Source organism: Octopus bimaculoides, chromosome 9 (genome assembly GCF_046866305.1).
Source record: "Octopus bimaculoides isolate indiv1 chromosome 9, ASM4686630v1, whole genome shotgun sequence".
Classification (NCBI taxonomy): domain Eukaryota; kingdom Metazoa; phylum Mollusca; class Cephalopoda; order Octopoda; family Octopodidae; genus Octopus; species Octopus bimaculoides.
In genome coordinates, this window is record NC_142936.1 from 89,874,092 (window position 1) to 89,892,880 (window position 18,789).

Consider the following 18,789-nt stretch of genomic DNA (forward strand, 5'->3'; position numbering starts at 1 on the left):
TCCATTCCACACACTTGGCTAACATCCTAATGCACTCTTTTTACCAACACAATTTATACTGTTTTTGTGCTAGCTTACAACAATCACTTAAGAGATGGTTAATACTTTCATCTACTTTTCCATATATTCTGCGTTTGCTCTCTGACTGAGTTTTACCAATCTTTGTCTATATCACATTTGTTCTGATGGCATGTCCCTGGGTGACTATAATTGGCAATTCAGTTTCAGGTTGCTGTCATTTTGCTGGGTATAATGGAAAGTGTCACCTGTCCACAGCCAGCAGACTAAGGTGACATTTGTTTACTGGTCATGCTTCAATAACCCAGCGAAGAATTCTTGAAGTTCCAAGCATGGCTGATTTTTGTAGGTGTTCTACCTTCACACTTTCACCAATCTTTTTCAGCCATGTTAGTAGTTGAGTGCTGATACTTCCAAGTGCATCAATTACTGTTGGTATCACGTCTACTCTCTTCATTGACCACAACCTTCTTATTTCCCACTTCAAATCATCATACTTGTTTATTTTTTCTTCTTTCACATTGATCCTGTTGTCACCGGGGCATGCTATGTTGATAATCATACATGTTCTTTCTCATTTTCAGTGACTCCTTCTGGGGTTTGTTCATACCATGTCTTTGTTCTTTGTAGGCCGTGATTTCCACAGAGCTCCCAATGGATCATTCTTACCACATTGTCATGGCATTGTTTGTAATCACGTTGTGCCAATTTCAGGCATTCGCTAACGATGTACCATAGTGTTTCACCCCTCTCACCACACATTGTTGCTATCAGTAGTGTTGTCAATTCTGTTCTTCATATAATTGGTCCTTAACGCTTGTTCCTGAACTGCACATATGACTGCTTCTGTCTCTATCTTCAGGTCTATTATTATTTTTATTATCATTATTGAGTGAGAGAGAGCAGTGCATGCCATCAAAGTGACACTGGGGTAAAATATACGAAGCCCAGTATACTGCTCATGACTACTCGTCTGATAAAGGCACACCAGATAAGGGTACACCAGGCAGATGCATCACAATCACATGTGCATGACAGAGTGATCTCATATCAAGATAAACAGTGCATGACCTTGCAGGTGGGGCCCAGTTAGAATTTTCGTCAGGTCAAGTAGCCCATCCCGCTCAAAAGGTCCCTGAATAAGGTTTGTTTAAGGATGTTGAGCAAAACAATCATGTTTCCAAAGATGAATTATCCAAACCCCAAATAATTCCTCTCAACACATGGCTATGATGCTCCCCCACTATTTCTGCTCACGATCAGAGATGTACATATCGTCAGCCACTAAGGGACATGCTCAAGTGGTTAAGTCAAACAAATGACAAGCAAATCTGTGGTATTGAGCAGAATATTTGCTGTGGCCCATCTTTTATACCAAGACAAAACAATGTTCCCACCAGTTTTTATCATGGGGCAGGTCCAAGTTTTCGTAAATTACCCAGTGAATATATTGCGCTGCACTATCACGCCAGTTGAGATACTCTGTAGGTGCAAGATGACTGCACATGGAGACAACATGACCAATGGCTTCATTTTGTAAGTTTACATACACAACATGTTGGGCTACTGCCATTCTTTAATATGTTGCAGGCATTGATCTTGGGCTGCCATGATCAACCAGTCATTATGATAATAATAATAATTATTATTATTATTATTATTATTATTATTATTATTATTATTATTATTATTATTATTATTATTATTAAGGTGGTGAGCTGGCAGACTTGTTAGCATGCTGGACAAAATGCTTAGTGGTATTTTGTCCAGTCTTTATGTTCTGATTTCAAATTCTGCTGAGTTTGATTTTGCCTTTCATTCTTTCAGAGTCAGTTGAGCACTAGGGTTAATGTAACCGACTTCACCCACTGCCCCCAAATTTAAAGAGCCATCATTATTATTATTATTATTAGTAGTAGTTGTTGTCAACTGAAAAAGAAAGAAAATTGAAGAGCCAATCCCTAACTCCCTCCCTGCCAAGAAGCAGCAACAGTTGTTGAAGGGGAAAGGAACAATGTACATTAAAAGATGTCTGCTGCCTCAGGCATCTACACACACACACACACACACACACACACACACACACACACACACACAAATAGATAGATATAGATATAGACACGCAATCTAGAACATTTGAAGCTGTAGGCAAGCTCTACATTGCTCTTTACATTACCAAGACACTTACACACATACACACACTCTTTCTCTCTCTCTTTCTGACATACATACATGCATATGTGTGTGTGTATTATATTTCTGTCTCTTGTCTTACTGTGTATTTGTGCTTGTGTGTTTGTCTTGTATTGTGTGTGTGTGTGTGTGTGTGTGTGTGTGTGTGTGTGTGTGTGTGTGTGTGTGTGTGTGTGTGTGTGTGTGTGTGTGTATGTGTGTGTGTTGTTGACCTTCAATTTTTGATGGAAATGAAAGAGAAAAGACAAACAAGGGGGAGGGTCTAGGCTGGGAGTGTATAAGACTGCTCAAGATACAACCATCACCACTTTGCGGGTGGGTATGGTTAGAGCGGAGGAGAGAAGGATGATGATGATGATGATGATCAACGGTGGTGGTGGTGGTGGTGGTTTACCTTCAACTCTTGTCTGGTGTACAGAAGAATGGCATAGAAAATAATAATAATAATTATTATTATAATTATAATAATGATAATACTCTCTATTATTTGCCACAAGGGTGGGAACATTACAAGGACAAATTACAAAAACAAGATTTTGGTGGTGGTGGTGGTGGTGGTGGTGGTGGTACAGAGGTTTACATAGAATTGAGTATGAGAAAATAGTAGCATTATTCCCTTTCATGAGACTGCCACATTAAGTCGGCAACACTGGTACATTTAGACCAGTCTAAGGCTTTTGATAGGGTTGACCATTGGTACTTGGCGGCAGTCCTCGGGAAGGCTGGCCTGGGCCCAACCTTCCGCGGTTGGATTGCTGCGTTGTACAGCGACATCGAGTCTGTCGTAAAAGTGAACGGTTTCCTTTCGAAGCCATTCGTAAGAGGCAAGTGCCTCAGTTCAAAGTCTGTAAAAGGATATTGTGAAGTAAGAGGTTTATGGCCTCAATTCGTAAATTTGTGTAATTTATAAAAAAGAACAATGCTTTAGAGAAGCAGAGTTCGGTAGGCGGCTTCTGTCTTCTCCCATTAATATCATCGTGTTTATCATCTCATCTCATTTAATGTCTTCGTCCAGCCCACAGCTACTCTATGTACTGTCCTCGTGGCAAATTTAATGAATAAAAGTACCTTGCTTACGAACCACATGGTTCCAGGTTCAGTCCTACTGTGTGGCCCCTTGGGAAAGTGTCTTCTACTATAGCCTCGGGCTGACCAAAGCCTTGGGAGTGGATTTGGTAGACGGAAACAGAAAGAAGCCCATCACATATATATATATGTGTTTGTGTTTGTCCCCTCATGATCGCTAGACAAAAGGGACCGACAGAATAAGTACTAAGCTTACTAAGAATAAGTTCTGGGGTCAATTTGTTCAACTAAAGGCAGTGCTCCAGCATGACCACAGTCAAATGACTGAAACAAATAAAAAAAAGAAAAGAATGTGTGATCCTCAATAGGGAGGAGACGTTTGAGGGCTGCCCATGGGAAAACCCCATAAAAAAACCCATGGATATCCTGACTTGGGGACAAGTACTTTTTTCCCTTTCCCCCCTTTTTTTTTCAGCTACAGACATATGCTCAGGGCAGGCCCATTCACCTGCACCATTCTCACCACTTTCATTCACCTTTCGCCAAATTGGCTTGAAGACAATATTTCCCTCTCAACCCTTATTTTCCTTTTCAAGTGAAACTGGAGGAAATTGATCCGGGATTTTCTACAATAGGCACAAGGCTTGAAATTTTGTTGGGTGGGGATATCATCATCATCATCGTTGTTTAACGTCCGCTTTCCATGCTAGCATGGGTTGGACGATTTGACTGAAGACTGGCGAACCAGGTGGCTACACCAGGCTCCAATCTGATTTGGCAGAGTTTCTACAGCTGGATGCCCTTCCTAACACCAACCACTCTGAGAGTGTAGTGGGTGCTTTTACGTGCCACCGGCACGAAGGCCAGTCAGGCGGTACTGGCAACAGCCACGCTCAAAATGGTGTATTTTACATGCCACCTGCACAGGAGTCAGTTCGGCGGCACTGGCAACGATCTTGCTCGAATGTTTTACACGTGCCATCTGGCACAAGTGCCAGGAAGGCGATTATATTGACCCCCAGTACTCAATAATAATAATAATAATAATAATAATAATATCAAAAAATACCTTAGGAATGAGAACCCAGGTTTGAAATTTCCCCAAGACACCTGAAGAAGGCTGGAGGGTATATCACCCAAAACGTGTTAACAGCAAACAAGATGAGGACAAATATCCGTCAAATGTAAATAATGTAAATCAAGTACCAGTTAAACACTGGGGTCGATGAAATTAACTAGTCCCCTCCCACCAAATTTCAGGCCTTGTGCCTATAGTAGAAAGGATTATTATTATCACCTCTGCCTTTCTGAAGGCGGAGGTATTGTTTTCAGTTGTGTTTGTTTGTTTGTCCGTAGACAAGATATCTCAAGAGCTGTTGGATGGATTCCGATGAAACTTTCAAGGATGTTTGGCCTCGTGACTGGCACAAACTGATTAGATTTTGGAATCGATCTGGTACTGGACAAGAATTCTGGATTATTTTTCCTATTTTTTTTACTTAATTATTGAGAGCGGTTGGGTTTATTTTAGTATTCGCGTTTAATAATAAGCCAGAGTTCATTTCAGATATTCTCATTTTAAAAATCATCTCTGGCTAATCGTTGAGAGGACGTTGGTGTTGCCTTGGTGGAGGTTTGCACTCTCTGAGCACTCTAGTTATTATTATTATTATTATTATTATTATTATTATTATTAACATAGACAGAAGGCCAGTCACTCTTAGGAAGAAGTCAGTATGTGAGGTGGGGTTTAATTAATTAGATCAACAACATCCTGCCTTTCACCCCACCCACCCACAAGACTTACCTTGATTTTTCTTTTTTCTTTTTTGCTGACGTCATTTCGTAATAATTCTTGTTGTTTTCATTATTACTGCCATCACTATCATGATCATCAATTTTGACACCATCCTTGTCGCATCCACCATCATAACTGTAGACATCCATCACTGCCGCCAGCTCTACTTCCAAATCCCACTGTTATTGTCACCACCACCACCACTGCTGCCGCCATCATCATCATCAGTTGCAGGCTTTACAAGGACATATGGAGCAAGAGACCCAGATGTAGATACAGCCACCATAACCACAACCAGTCAGGACGAATATGGTAGTGGTGATGGTGAAATAATGGTGGTGGTGGTGGTGGTGGTGGTGGTGACATGATGGTGATGATGAGGGCAGTTGTGGTTGTGGTGATGGTTGTGTTAGTATATGGTAGTAACAGTTTGGTGTTGGCGGTGGTGAGTTGTTGCTATTACCACCACCATCTACCACCATCACCTCTGTTACCTTCATCAACAAAATATAGCATTCTCTTGCAGAGAATGCTATATATCACACACCAATAAAAAAAAAAGCAAAAACAATTCACTTCGCTTAGAATTATAGACAAAAAACAAAAATCTCATCTATAAAGTTTCTGAGGGACTCATACCTACACTCACTCACCCTCTCTCTCACACTCATCTATCTACAATCAAAGCCTTTCACACACTCCCTTAACCCTTCTTATAACAACCTGCCTGAGACCAGCCCTGGTTCTGTGATACAAACTTCCTGTTCTAAAGTGACCTAAATTTAAACAGTCCATCAAAATTTCATGCTAATTTGTGTTGCAAATGCCAGATTAATAATCACAGAGTTGTTTTACCAAATTCTCTGCTATTTCCAAAAATGAATTGAAACAAAAGGCAGTATATTGCAACAGAAATATAGTTATGAAAAGGGTTAAGCAAACAAAGCCAGACATGAACAGTGGCACCTAATATTTTGGTGGTCTGACATGTTTGAAAGTATCACATTACGTAAAAACACTGGGAGCTTTATATGTGTGTATATATATGTATATATGGATGGATGGATAGATAGATAGATAGTATAGACAGATAGATATAGAAAGAGAGAGAGACAGAGCGATAGATAGATAGACACAGATAGACTAACGGACAGACAGATAGATAAACAGAGAGAGAGAGAGAGAAAAATAGACAGATTGATAGATAAATAGATAGATAAACAGATAGATAGAGAGAGAGAGAGAGAGATAAATAAATAAACAGATAATATAGAGGGATAGCATAGATAGCTAGTTAGGTAGGTAGGTAGATAATTATATGGCATATTTATCCATATCCATACATATATCTTCTGCCTGTTGCAGTCATTAGACTGTGGCCATGCAGGAGCACTGACTTGAGGAATTTTAGTCGAACAAATCAACCCCAGGACTTCATTTTTTTAAAAATCCTGGTATTTATTCTCTTGGCTCCATTTGCCAAACTGCTCAGTCACAGGGACGTAAACACACCAACACCAGTTGTTGTGCAGTGGTGGGGGTCAAACCCCCACCACACATAAATATATGTACATAGATATATGTACACATATATCTATGTACTCACATAGATTTATGTACATATACAATAGGATGGTGGTGGTGATGGTGACATGATGGTGACATGATGGTGGTGGTGGTCGTGGTGATAAATATATGTACATACAAACTTATATATATATATATACACAATGGACTTCTTTCGGTTTCCGTCTACCAAATCCACTCACAAGGCTTTGGTCGGCCCGAGGCTATAGAAGACACTTGCCCAAGGTGCCACACAGTGGGACTGAACCTAGAACCATGTGGTTGGTAAGCAAGCTACTTACCACACAGCCACTCCTGCACCTATGCCTTTGTTTAACTCTTTAGCATTGTGATTACTCTATCAAATATTTACATTGTTTTGAATTCATCATGCATTATCTTGTGGTTTTGAGATTTCAATGATGTGATTGTTTATTTTTAGAACAGCATTGTAGGGTAGGTATAAAAGGTTGGATCTGGCAAGTTTTAACATAAACAGGTGGAATATTTGGGCCAGATATGGATGGTTTGAATGCTAAAGTATTAAATGAGTTGTGTAAATATGTTGGGCTACAAGTGCTTGTCTCTCTTCTCACTTTCTCTCTGTTGTACCTTACAGGACCAGACATACAGCTACCTGCAGGTTGCTGAGCTTGACTATGACAACATGCAGATCCTACACAATGCCAGGCTAAAGCCATCCATAGCTTTTGCACCAATGCCTGATGACATATCTGCATACAAGCTGCACAAGTAAGTCCCTTCTTTTTCACTTTACCATCATCATCATCATTATCATTTTCATTTTACATCTGTTTTCCATGCTGGCAGGGGTTGGACAGGTCATCTCATGGCTGGTCACTTCTTATTGAGTGCTACTGCTCCTACAGACTAGTGTTTGTGTGTGTCGTCATTTGGCTTAGTTTCTATAGCTGGATTCATTCCCTGTCATCAAACAGTTTCCAGAGTGAACATAGTTCATTTTGTCATGGCACCAACACTAGTGAAGTTGACTACGTCTCATAATTAAATAAACTTAAAAGAATTTCACGACTCTATGCTTCTTCTGTTTATTTGATTGCACTGGTTTACAAAAATTAGTTTCTGCTCTGAGGTATCTATAATTTTTGTTGTTGTTTCTAACACTGTAAACTACGATTGTTGTTGTTGTTCAGTTTTATATTTAACAGATGAGGAATTATGTACATTATTTACATTATTTACATTTGACGGATATTTGTCCTCATCTTGTTTGTTGTTAACACGTTTCGGCTGATATACTCTCTGGCCTTCATCAGGTGTCTTGGGGAAATTTTGAACCTGGGTTCTCATTCCTAAGGTATTTTTCGATATTATTATTATTATTCACGTTACTGTTTGGAATCGAACAGAATCTTGGGGTTAGTAGCCCGCGCTCTTAACCACTACACCATATGCCCATGGGCTTTTTTTCTTCTTTTTTGTTGTTGTTAATCCCAATCTACTTGTTTTTCTCATTGCTGTCAGGTACTTCTGCCAAATGGACTTAAATACCACTCTGCAAGAGATCGAACGAACAAAAGAGGAGATACTTTATCTCAGTCAGTTTGCCCCCGGTGGTAAAAGTAGCCTATCGTGGCCAGTAGGTAAGTGTCTTGTTGTGGTCTTCATTCACCAACTCCAACAAACTACTTAGGGATGTGAGTGCGGGGGGGGGGGGGGGGGGGCTCATTCTTTAACATTCCATTAAACCGATCCCTTGTACTTCCGCTATATTACACATCATTGTCTAACACTTTACCACTTACTTGTTTCAATCATTGAACTACAACCATGCTGGAATATCACTTTAACCCTTTAACATTTGAACCAGCCAGATCCAGCCTCTCACACTTACCCTGCAATATCATTGTAGAAAGAGACAATGGCATCATTGATATCTCAAAGCTGTGTGATAACACATGATTAATTCCAAACAATGAGAATGAATAAGAATTACATTTGACTGAGTGATCTGAATGCTAAAGGGTTAAAGGGTTTTAGCCAAACAAATCAGACCCAATTCTTAATTTAAGTCTGCTTTTTACTCAGTTTCTTTTGCTGAACCACAAAGTTACAAGGACGTAAACAAAGCAACACTGGTTGTCAAACAGTGGTTGGGACAGACACAAAGACATGCTCACACACACACACACACACACATGCGCGTGTGACAGACTTCCACACAGTTTCTGTCTACCAAATTCACTCACAAGGCATTGGTTGGCCCATGGCTATAGCAGAAGACATTTGCCAAAGGTGCTCCTTAATGGGATTAAACCCAAAACCACATAGTCATAGGAAAGCCTCATGTGGCCGCATGAGCAGCAGGTTGTCCATGCTCCATGTAGACAGTAAGACTGTCACACCAATGTAAATTACTTTTTCTCCAAAGCCCATCAACAATGTAGTCACTCCCTATGTCTGTACTTGTGAGTGTGTGCGTGACAGAGAGAAGGAAGGAGATTGTTGTCTCATACTAATTATGAATGTCTTAATTTATTTCACCTGCTCAACCAGGATGCACATACAGGTAAGTTGTACCTTTCTTTATAATTCGTGTCACCTTCATTATGTTAATTTCCAGTTATTGTTGGGCAACAGAGGTATGGGGGAGAAAGAATTGGGATGGTTTCTTTGCTTATGTCTTATGTCAGTATGTGTAAAATTTTATCCTTGATAACCCTCAACCCTAACTGGTTTCTATAGTTGTCACATGCTCTTCCCTCAGACACATGTTCTCCTTTCATTATAGTCATGAACTCATCTATTTCCCGTCTCTCATTCTCTCTTACACTCTAACACCCACCCACACTCCCTATCCTTTTGTCTCCCATTCACTTGTATTCACCTTGTGCGTTGAGGTAATACCTGCTATTCAAAAGGCCAGCTTTGTCACATTCTGTGCTGTGCTAAATCTTAATTATATGTATTTATTCTATCCTAATAAATAATAATTCGGATAGAATAAATGGGTTAATAGAAACCAAGGTAGCAAAGATCACAAAATAACTGTGGTGTAATTCCTGTTGGTGAGGCAGAAACTCCTTGATATTTTGGGTATTTGAGTATATTTAAAAATTTAAGGAATGGAGAAAACGCATGTTATAGCTGCATACTTTATTCCGACATATGTTTCGAAGAATTGCAATTTATGCGATCCATAGGAATCGGCGATGTTAAAAATGTATGATTATATGTCTGCACACGTTTGAATGTGGTGTATGCCAGAGGGCTTGCAAATCCAATGGGTTTCTTAAAAGACATGTTAGGATCCACAATGAGCAGAACTTACCTGCAGGTATTGGTAGTTCAAATCAGAGGTGCAATTTGTGTGGGTGTTTTTTCAAAACCTTGTCTGGTTTAAAAAACCACATCAGACGCCATGAAAGGGCTAAGGTGTAGGTGCAGGAGGTGGTCAAACTCTGTGTAAGGAGTAGACAACCACCATATATATATATATATATATAGGTATATGATAGGATTGCTTCAATATTTCAGGGGTAGTCTGAAGTATCTAAGCAACCAGGGGATAGTTAAATCCGAAATTAGAAATGATCTGTTTCTAAATCTCACAGAGAGACTTAAGCAGCAGTGTTATGATAATGTAGTTGTATACTGTCAACTTAATGTGACAGTCCCAATAAGGGAATCATACTGCTGCTATTTAGCCCGAGGAAGCTGGACCACTTTGGAGGTGCTTGTCTCCCCCTTGTATACACAAGGAAACAGGAAATGTGTCAAAGGCCGACAGGAAGCAGTCCAGCTTTCTAGGACTAAATAGCACTAGTATGATTCCCATATTGGGACTGTCACGTTAAGTTGACAGTATACAACTACTTTGTATCATCATCATCATCATCATTATTTAACGTCCGCTTTCCATGCTAGCATGGGTTGGACAATTTGACTGGGGACTGGCGAACCAGATGGCTATACCAGTCTCCAATCTGATTTGGCAGAGTTTCTACAGCTGGATGCCCTTCCTAACACCAACCACTCTGAGAGTGTAGTGGGTGCTTTTTATGTGCCACCGGCACGAGGGCCAGTCTGGCAGTACTGGCAACGGCCATGCTCGAATGGTGTTTTTTATGTGCCACCTGCACAGGAGTCAGTCCAGTGTTTTGTTCACATGCCACCAGCACAAGTAGGTGAAAATCTGAGAAGTAGAAACAGTACTATACTGTATATATATATTTTTTTCTATTTTTATAATTTGTACATCTCTTTTACTCTTTTACTTGTTTCAGTCATTTGACTGTGGCCATGCTGGAGCACCGCCTTTAGTCAAACACATCGACCACAGGACTTATTCTTTGTAAGCCTAGTACTTATTCTATCGGTCTCTTTTGCCGAACCGCTAAGTTACGGGTACATAAACACACCAGCATTGGTTGTCAAGCGATGTTGGGTAGACAAACACAGACACACAAACATATACACACACTCGTACATACATATATATGACTGTCTTCTTTCAGTTTGCGTCTACCAAATCCACTCACAAGGCTTTGGTCGGCCCGAGGCTATAGTTGAAAGACACTTGCCCAAGGTGCCATGCAGTGGGACAGAACCCGGAACTATGTGGCTGGTAAGCAAGCTACTTACCACACAGCCAATGCAAAACAACACCATGGAGGAATCGACATATAATAAACCCGAGATAGGTGAATCATGATACAGTAAGGGATGACTACACCTTCACACTCCTTTACTACAAGGGTAGCCCTCCTTTGCATGTCGTAGTTTTGACGTCGTTGATTTTTGTACTTATGTGTGAGAGGGAAAGAATTTATTCTTCTGCTCAGATCAGAACTTGAATTTCTGTCTTTCATCCTAATCTTTTCATCCATTGTCGGCTTTTCTCTTGTTATACTTCCTCAACCTTTTATCTTCAAGTCTTGCACTCTAATGTAACAACCAGTGTCCTTTTACCATCGTCTTCTGATATTTGTTCTACAGTATTTCTCCGATTTTTATCTACCTGCCTTTTTATTTATTTATTTTTTTTTTTTTTCAGTTCATTTGTCCTATTTAGAACTTGTTTTTTACGCCTTGTAAATATTTATTTTAAAGTTTCCTTTATTTGCTTTATCTCTTTATTCTTTTTATTTTGTGTCACTTTATTTATTTTATTTTTTTTGTCACAATGGTCCATCTACATTTTCATGTTTCTAAGCACTTCTTTCACTACACCCACCATTGTTACTTCTAATACTCAAGCTATGACAGAATGTTTATCATGGCCTGATCCAGTAGTAATAGCAACCAGATCTCCCTCACTTCAGCTGTTACCACCTTTAGAATAGGAAGGACATGTAGAACAATGCACAGTAATCTCTCGACTATCATGGGTGTGTTACATTCCAAGACCCTCCGTGATTGGTGAAAATCCGCAAAGTAGAAACAGTACTGTACTGTATATTTTTTTATTATTTTTAGAATTTGTATATATATTTATCTTATTACCTTAACATCTGTGCTATGTGGTCCCCCTCTTAAACCCCCAACACAACTAATTGGTCTGTCATTGCCTCGTGAAAAAACATTCGAGTGAGGTTGTTGCCAGTGCCACTGGGCTGGCTCCTGTGCAGGTGGCACCATTTTGAGGATGGCCATTGCCAGTACAACCTGGCTGGCCCTCATGCCAATGGCACGTAAAAACACCCACTACACTCTCGGAGCGGTTGGTGTTAGGAAGGGCATCCAGTTGTAGAAACTCTGCCAGATCAGATTGGAGGCTGGTGCAGCCTTCTGGTTCGCCAGTCCTCAGTCAAATCATCCAACCCATGCTAGCTTGGAAGGCGGACGTTCAACGATGATGATGATTCTCAACAAGAACACTCAGAGAGCACAAACCTCCACCAAGACAATACCAACATCCTCTCAACGGTCAGCCAGAGATGATTTTTAAAATGAGAATATCTGAAATAAACTCAATTGCTCTCAAATGAGAATACTAAAAATGAACTCAACCGCTCTCAAAAATTATGTAAAAGAAAAAAAAACAGGAAAAATAGTCCAGAATCCTTGTCCAGTACCAGATCAATCCCAAAATCTAATCAGTTCATGTCTGTCATGAGGCCAAACATCCCTGAAAGTTTCATCCAAATCCATCCTTCGGTTCTTGAGACATCCTGTCCACAGACAAACAAACATGATTGAAAACAATACTTCTGCCTTCGCTAAGGCAGAAGTAATAATCATAACCAAAGGCAATCAGGGTTTTGTTTTTTTAATTAAGAAGAAATTAAGAGCAGAGAAGACCCAACACTTATGAACTTCTTGCATTTCATTTCATGGTTCACATTAAACTAACTTCAAGGTATTTCTTATCAATTTCCAAGCCAGTAGACATTCCTTGTGTTGTTGGTCATGGTTGTTGTTGTTGTTGCTGTTGTTGTTGTTCTATTTTTAATTGTTAGATTTTTTGGTTTTTCTTTTTTTTTTTTTTCTTTTTTTTTTTGGTGAGATCACAATGATATTCTGTTTTGTACATAATCAAGACATAGAAGACTCAAAACAAACAGTTTGGATTTGGTTCTGACTTGCTGCTCTTCTTTTTTCTCCACCTCTGCCTTCTCCCCTTTCCTCTTGCAATGCTTTTGTTGCTGTTGTTGTATTATTGTCTGCTTCCACAACCTGCAGCTATCTCTGGCTTGGTCATGTGCTGTTTTGGGATTTTATTTTTTTATTTTGTCCTTTTGTGGTGCAGGCATGGCTTATAGGATTCAGCATAGCTTGCTTCCCAATCACATGGTTTTCGCTTCAGTTCCATTGCGGGACACCTTAGATAAGTGTCTTTGCTGTAGCCCCAGACTGACCAAAGCTTTATAAGCTTCACCCCTGCCAGAATAGAAAGTGGATGTAAAATGAATGTGTCTGTGTGTATGTAATTAGTTGATTTCTTTTAGTGAAAGGTGAAGGAGCGTGACCTAGAGGTTTGCCCTCATGATCACTGAATCATGGGTTCGATTCCTGACTGGGCAGTGTGTTGTGTTCTTAAGCAAGACACTTCATTTCACATTGCTCCAGTTCGCTCAGCTCTAAATTGTAACTCTGTGATGGACCAGTCTTCTGATCAGAGGTAACGTTGGCTTGCTTACCTAGCCAGCCAGCCAGCCACCCACCCAAGTGGCATGATTCAATATATATATATATAAAAACGAAATGTGTTTAAGCTCAGCTGCACGGATGTTTTTCCCTGCAGCTTCTGCTGCTGTTATTAAATGTTGTGACCCACTCAGTGCAAGGTTTACGAGGACTTTAATTGCTTACACTATTGTTCACAATAACTACTACTACTACTACAGCTATTGTTTAATTGAATTGAATATTTTCTTTTTATTTAATTTTTTCAGGTGTGCCAGAACCATTCAAGCCAAAGAATCGTTTTGATGTCATACATTGGCAATACTTCACAGCTACACACCTGTATTTTGATAATGATTATTCAAACGAGAAAGTTCTTTCAGGTAAACTATACAAAAATGTTTTGTGGTGGTGGAGCAACAGGGTTGGTGAAAGACACCTACACACCAACACACACACCCTGTTTTATTCTTTCATGAACATGTTCCATTTTATTTTCTTCTATTATTTCATCTTTTGTTTGTTTGTGTAATTTGTTACTGTACCTTGGGTATTCTTTCATTTACTTCCACATACTTTTGCTCTCTCATTACTACACATGTACTGCATCAGAACTACTGTACCTAACTTTCTCACCCCAGCACTTTTAAATTATCAGTCTTTACACATTATATACTTACATCTAACACTAACCAAACTAGAAAATTACTATTTTTAAATCTCACAACATGAGATATTCAGTAACAGTACTTTGTTTAGGACAAATGTTGCTGTAATTTAGCCCCAGGAGGCATCGTCTCCAGCTGGTTATACGACAGGATGTGTCCTTATATTTTTGAACAAGGGAATCTAGCACCCCCACTCAGCTCAGAACAATATCTGTGTAATTATTCTGTGCTGATGAAGAGAAATAACCCAGAAATCGCAAGACAGATATTGTTTTGAGCTGAGTGGGGATGCTAGATTCTCTTGTTTGAAAATGTAAGGACACAGATCATGTATAGCCAACTGGAGACGATGTCTCCTGGGGCTAAATTACAGCAACATTCGTCCTAAACCAGGACTGCTATGTTACGTTGGCAAACAATCTTTACTACACTAACCAAACTGTTCTCCAAATCCCTTTTCTTCAAAACAATCTCTTCTGGAATTCTATCCCTGTCAATACCTTGACAGCTAGTACAATCATACCCAGATCATCACTTTGGTAGTTAGTACAATCCTACCCACATCATCACTTTGGCAGCAGTGCCCCAAATATCATAGTCACTTCCCCCTCTTCCTTCACTACTTGTCTAATAAATAAAACATGTCTGACCTTTCTTTTTTTTGTCTGTCTTTTTCTTACCATTTTGATGCTGTTGCCTTCATTTCTGTACTTTTTCTTCTTGCAGGAGTCAATAAACTCGATGTTGATGAAGTCATCAAATTAGCCCAAGATAAACTGGCCAAGAAGTACAAGAAACGCTACACATTCTCACGCTTGGTCAATGGCTACCGTCGATTCGATCCATATCGGGGAATGGAGTACATTGTTGATTTTGCACTGGTTGACAACGTTGAAAAGAAAACCATTGAAAAACGTCTTCACATGGTGCGTCCACTGGGCCACGTGGAAATCATCCCCATGCCCTACGTAACAGAGAACACACAGGTGAATCTTATCTTGCCAGTGTCAGACGAGGACAAAAATGAGTTGGGTAGCTTTCTGGACTCATACGCACAGAACTGCCTGGATGCTGGTGACAACACCAACCTGCTAATTGTATTCATTTACAAGAACAACTCACACTTGTTGGATGAAGATAAGTTCTACGTACTTAAATCAATGATCACATACTATAACAACAAATACCATAAAGAGAAAATCAGATGGGTGAACTACGAAACCGCCAGCGTGTATGTCCCTGACTTAATGTTAATGGATTCCGTCTCACAACATTTCCTACCAGAGTCCCTACTACTTTTGTCAACGGTTGGCATGGACCTAGCAACAGAGTTTTTCAACCGTGTTCGTATGAACAGCATCCTAAATTGGCAAGTGTTCTTCCCAATTGGTTTCTGGCAATACAAACCAAACTTGATTTACGACAAGCGGCCGTATCCTACGTCAATTGACCTCAAGAGAAATGTTGGTCACTTTGATGTGTATTCCTATGAACACAGCAGCTTCTACAACAAGGATTACCAGGATGCTCGCAAAAACATTCCTGCAAAAGAAGTAAATAGCCACGATCTATTCAGAATGTTCCTCAAACACAAGAAAGTCCATGTGTTGCGTGCAATCGAACCAACACTGAAGCACCGCTACAAAACAATCAACTGCATACAGTCATCGCCAAGATACATCTATGAGCGATGCAGGATTCGTCGGCTGGAGGCATTGGCAAACCGGTCTCAACTGGCTCGACTTATATTTGAATACGAAGAAAAAATGGAAAAATTAAAGATGAAGAAAAAGGTGATTTTTAAGGCTGATGAGTCACCAGCAGCCAACAGCAAGAACAAGAAGAAAACACAGAAATCTTAGACCAAAATAAACAAGACTGAGGAACAGGCCCGAGAACAACCTCGTTAATTTAAGGCCTTTACTCTCATACACATACAGATTTGAACATTGTTACATACATACAGCCACCCATATACACATGCATCTAAGTTGACATTCACATACAATAACAAAAGCAAACACACACACATTTAACATTTGTGTATATTTTTATGTCTACGCACACACACACCACATATACACACACTACATACATACACATATATATGTTTATGTCTGGTTAAGATATAAGACATCTATGAGCACAATCTAAAACAGAAGAAAAAAGGGATCATTGTGTTTTCTTTTATCAGTTTGTGTAAGTGCTTTTAAATGTCTTTATATATATATGTATATATATGTATATATATATATATATATATATATATATATATATATATATATATATATATATATGGCATGTATATGTTTGCACACAAACCCTCAATCTCACTCAAACAATATTTATTCTTCACAAAAACTCAGCAAGATCTTGACACAAAGAATTGTGAAGTTCCAATTGATCACTGGTGCCAATCAAAGGTAATTCGCTGTCTGTTGTATTTTTAGCATTATTTGCAGACAGCTTGCATGCCATTGTCTCATGTCAGATACTGTTGCACACACATAGATCTTGCATTGCATTTGGTGAATTTCAGCTATTGGTGTGTGTGTGTGTGTGTGCGACTACCCCCTTCTTCTGGTGCTGGAGCAAAACCAACAAAAAAAAAAAGATATTTCCCATATGGCTCTTGGGAAATTGCCAAAAGAAGACATGCCTAAATCATGACTTCCTCTTTGTTATATGTTTGTTTGAGTTTCCTGCAGATGTCTCTGAGGCATCTGCTGTCAAATGTAACTTCAATGGAGTGTTGCTATAACCGAATTCAATGTAGAGGTGCATGATTGGAACGGAAGAGACACTAAAGAGACTTTGAGATGTCGGATGATATTGCTTGCAACACAAGTGTGACCAAAAGCTCGTTTCTAAATTATAGCACCAAAATGAATAGAATTTCCTATTACCACAAACCTTGTCTGTCTTTAAAGAAAAAAAAAAGTAAAGATACACAAAAGATAATTGTAGTCCTTGATACAGCACTATACCAATTTTTTTTTTTAAAAAGGCAAAACAAGCACAGAATTACTACCACACAATCATCTTAGTTCTGTTCAACCAGACTGGCTTAAAAAACGTGTCCATTTTAAATGTCTATTTAAGCCAAGTTATTGTAAATAATTTCAATTTTTGTGGGCTATGAGATGGAAAATGGTTTAATCTTGGCGTTTGCACATTTTGGTTTGTCTGCTCTCTGATCTTGATTTGGGTTTTTTATTTCTGGATGGTTTTTTGGAACATTATCTCTAAACAATGGAGGCCAAAATATATATATATAATAATCATTTTCTAATATCACACAACAGGTTATGGTTTTGGTCTTCTGAACTGGGCAACGCTGTGTGTTTTTGAGCAAAACACTTCGTTTTATGTTGCTCCAGTCCACTCAGCTGGCAAAACTCCTGCGATGAACTGGTATCCTGTCCAAAGAGGAAATATATATGCCATGGAAAATGAGAAACCAGTCTTGTGAGAGTGTATGACTTGGGAAGGCACTTTATCCTTTTTTATATCCTTTCTATCTCCTGCATTACAGAAGCATTGCATGCATCAAAAACCTAGCTGTAACATGAAGTCTCATAACATGTAGTATTTTCCCATCAGATTATTATATTACACTGAATTTGAGTAGCTTGGTAAGCAATGGGAAAATAGTTCTTATGCTATGGGTCTTCACCTTACAACAATATTTTTAGATATGAAACCCTTCTGCAATGTGGTGTGTGTTGCCTCTTCAGTGTCTGAAGTCGTCTTGTTTTCTTAGGGATGGTTTTTAATGATCTTTTTGTAATGTTTATGTTGTTCAAATAGTTTGGGATTGCTTCAGCTTTTTGGATCAGATGATTGCATCTCATCTTCATCACCATCATCATCATCACCATCAAGTACTTGTCCTGATGTTAGTAAAGTTATACAGTTCAATTTCATTGTTGACCAGTTTTGAAGTTTAGTCCATTGCTATGACTGTCTTCTTTAACCTTCCCTTTTTGTCAACCTTAAGGTCATGATTTTGTTCGCTGTTTGCCAAAAAACATAAATTGTAGCGACAAGGAGCCTCTACCTGCTAGAAATAGCTCCGAAATTCTCTTCAAAACTACACATTGTAATCTCAAGAAAACGACTCGTAATATGTCCTAAAAACAAAGCAATCATGGCTAGTATGCTTTCATTAGAGGCCTTCTGCTGGATCAGATGTGACCTGGGGGTAAACAGCAACTGAAGCTATCAAGGGAGTGTCTCAGCCAGCAGTTCTGAACTGCAGCTCCCAGGGCCGCATGCAGCCCACGAGCATCTTTCAGGTGGCCCTCAACAGTCTCCCCTCTACAAATATAATAAATTTCCCTTTAATTGATTTATGTTACTTTTTTTATTTTTTTGGTGCAGCCCCCTAAAAAAAATCCAGGTTTGGAT

At 39.3% G+C, this 18,789-nt stretch overlaps 1 protein-coding gene across 1 annotated transcript in view; it reads left to right on the forward strand.

Moving 5' to 3' along the window:
- LOC106869838 (chondroitin-polymerizing factor, non-catalytic subunit) overlaps positions 1-16,252 on the forward strand; it is a 70,062-nt gene extending 53,810 nt beyond the window's left edge. Inside the window, exons 3-6 of the mRNA XM_014915739.3 lie at positions 7,221-7,354; positions 8,108-8,226; positions 13,981-14,094; positions 15,106-16,252. Coding sequence (XP_014771225.1) covers positions 7,221-7,354; positions 8,108-8,226; positions 13,981-14,094; positions 15,106-16,241 — 1,503 coding nt within the window. The 3' untranslated portion in view covers positions 16,242-16,252. The remainder of the gene's footprint in view (positions 1-7,220; positions 7,355-8,107; positions 8,227-13,980; positions 14,095-15,105) is intronic.
- The last annotated feature ends 2,537 nt before the right edge of the window (positions 16,253-18,789 follow it).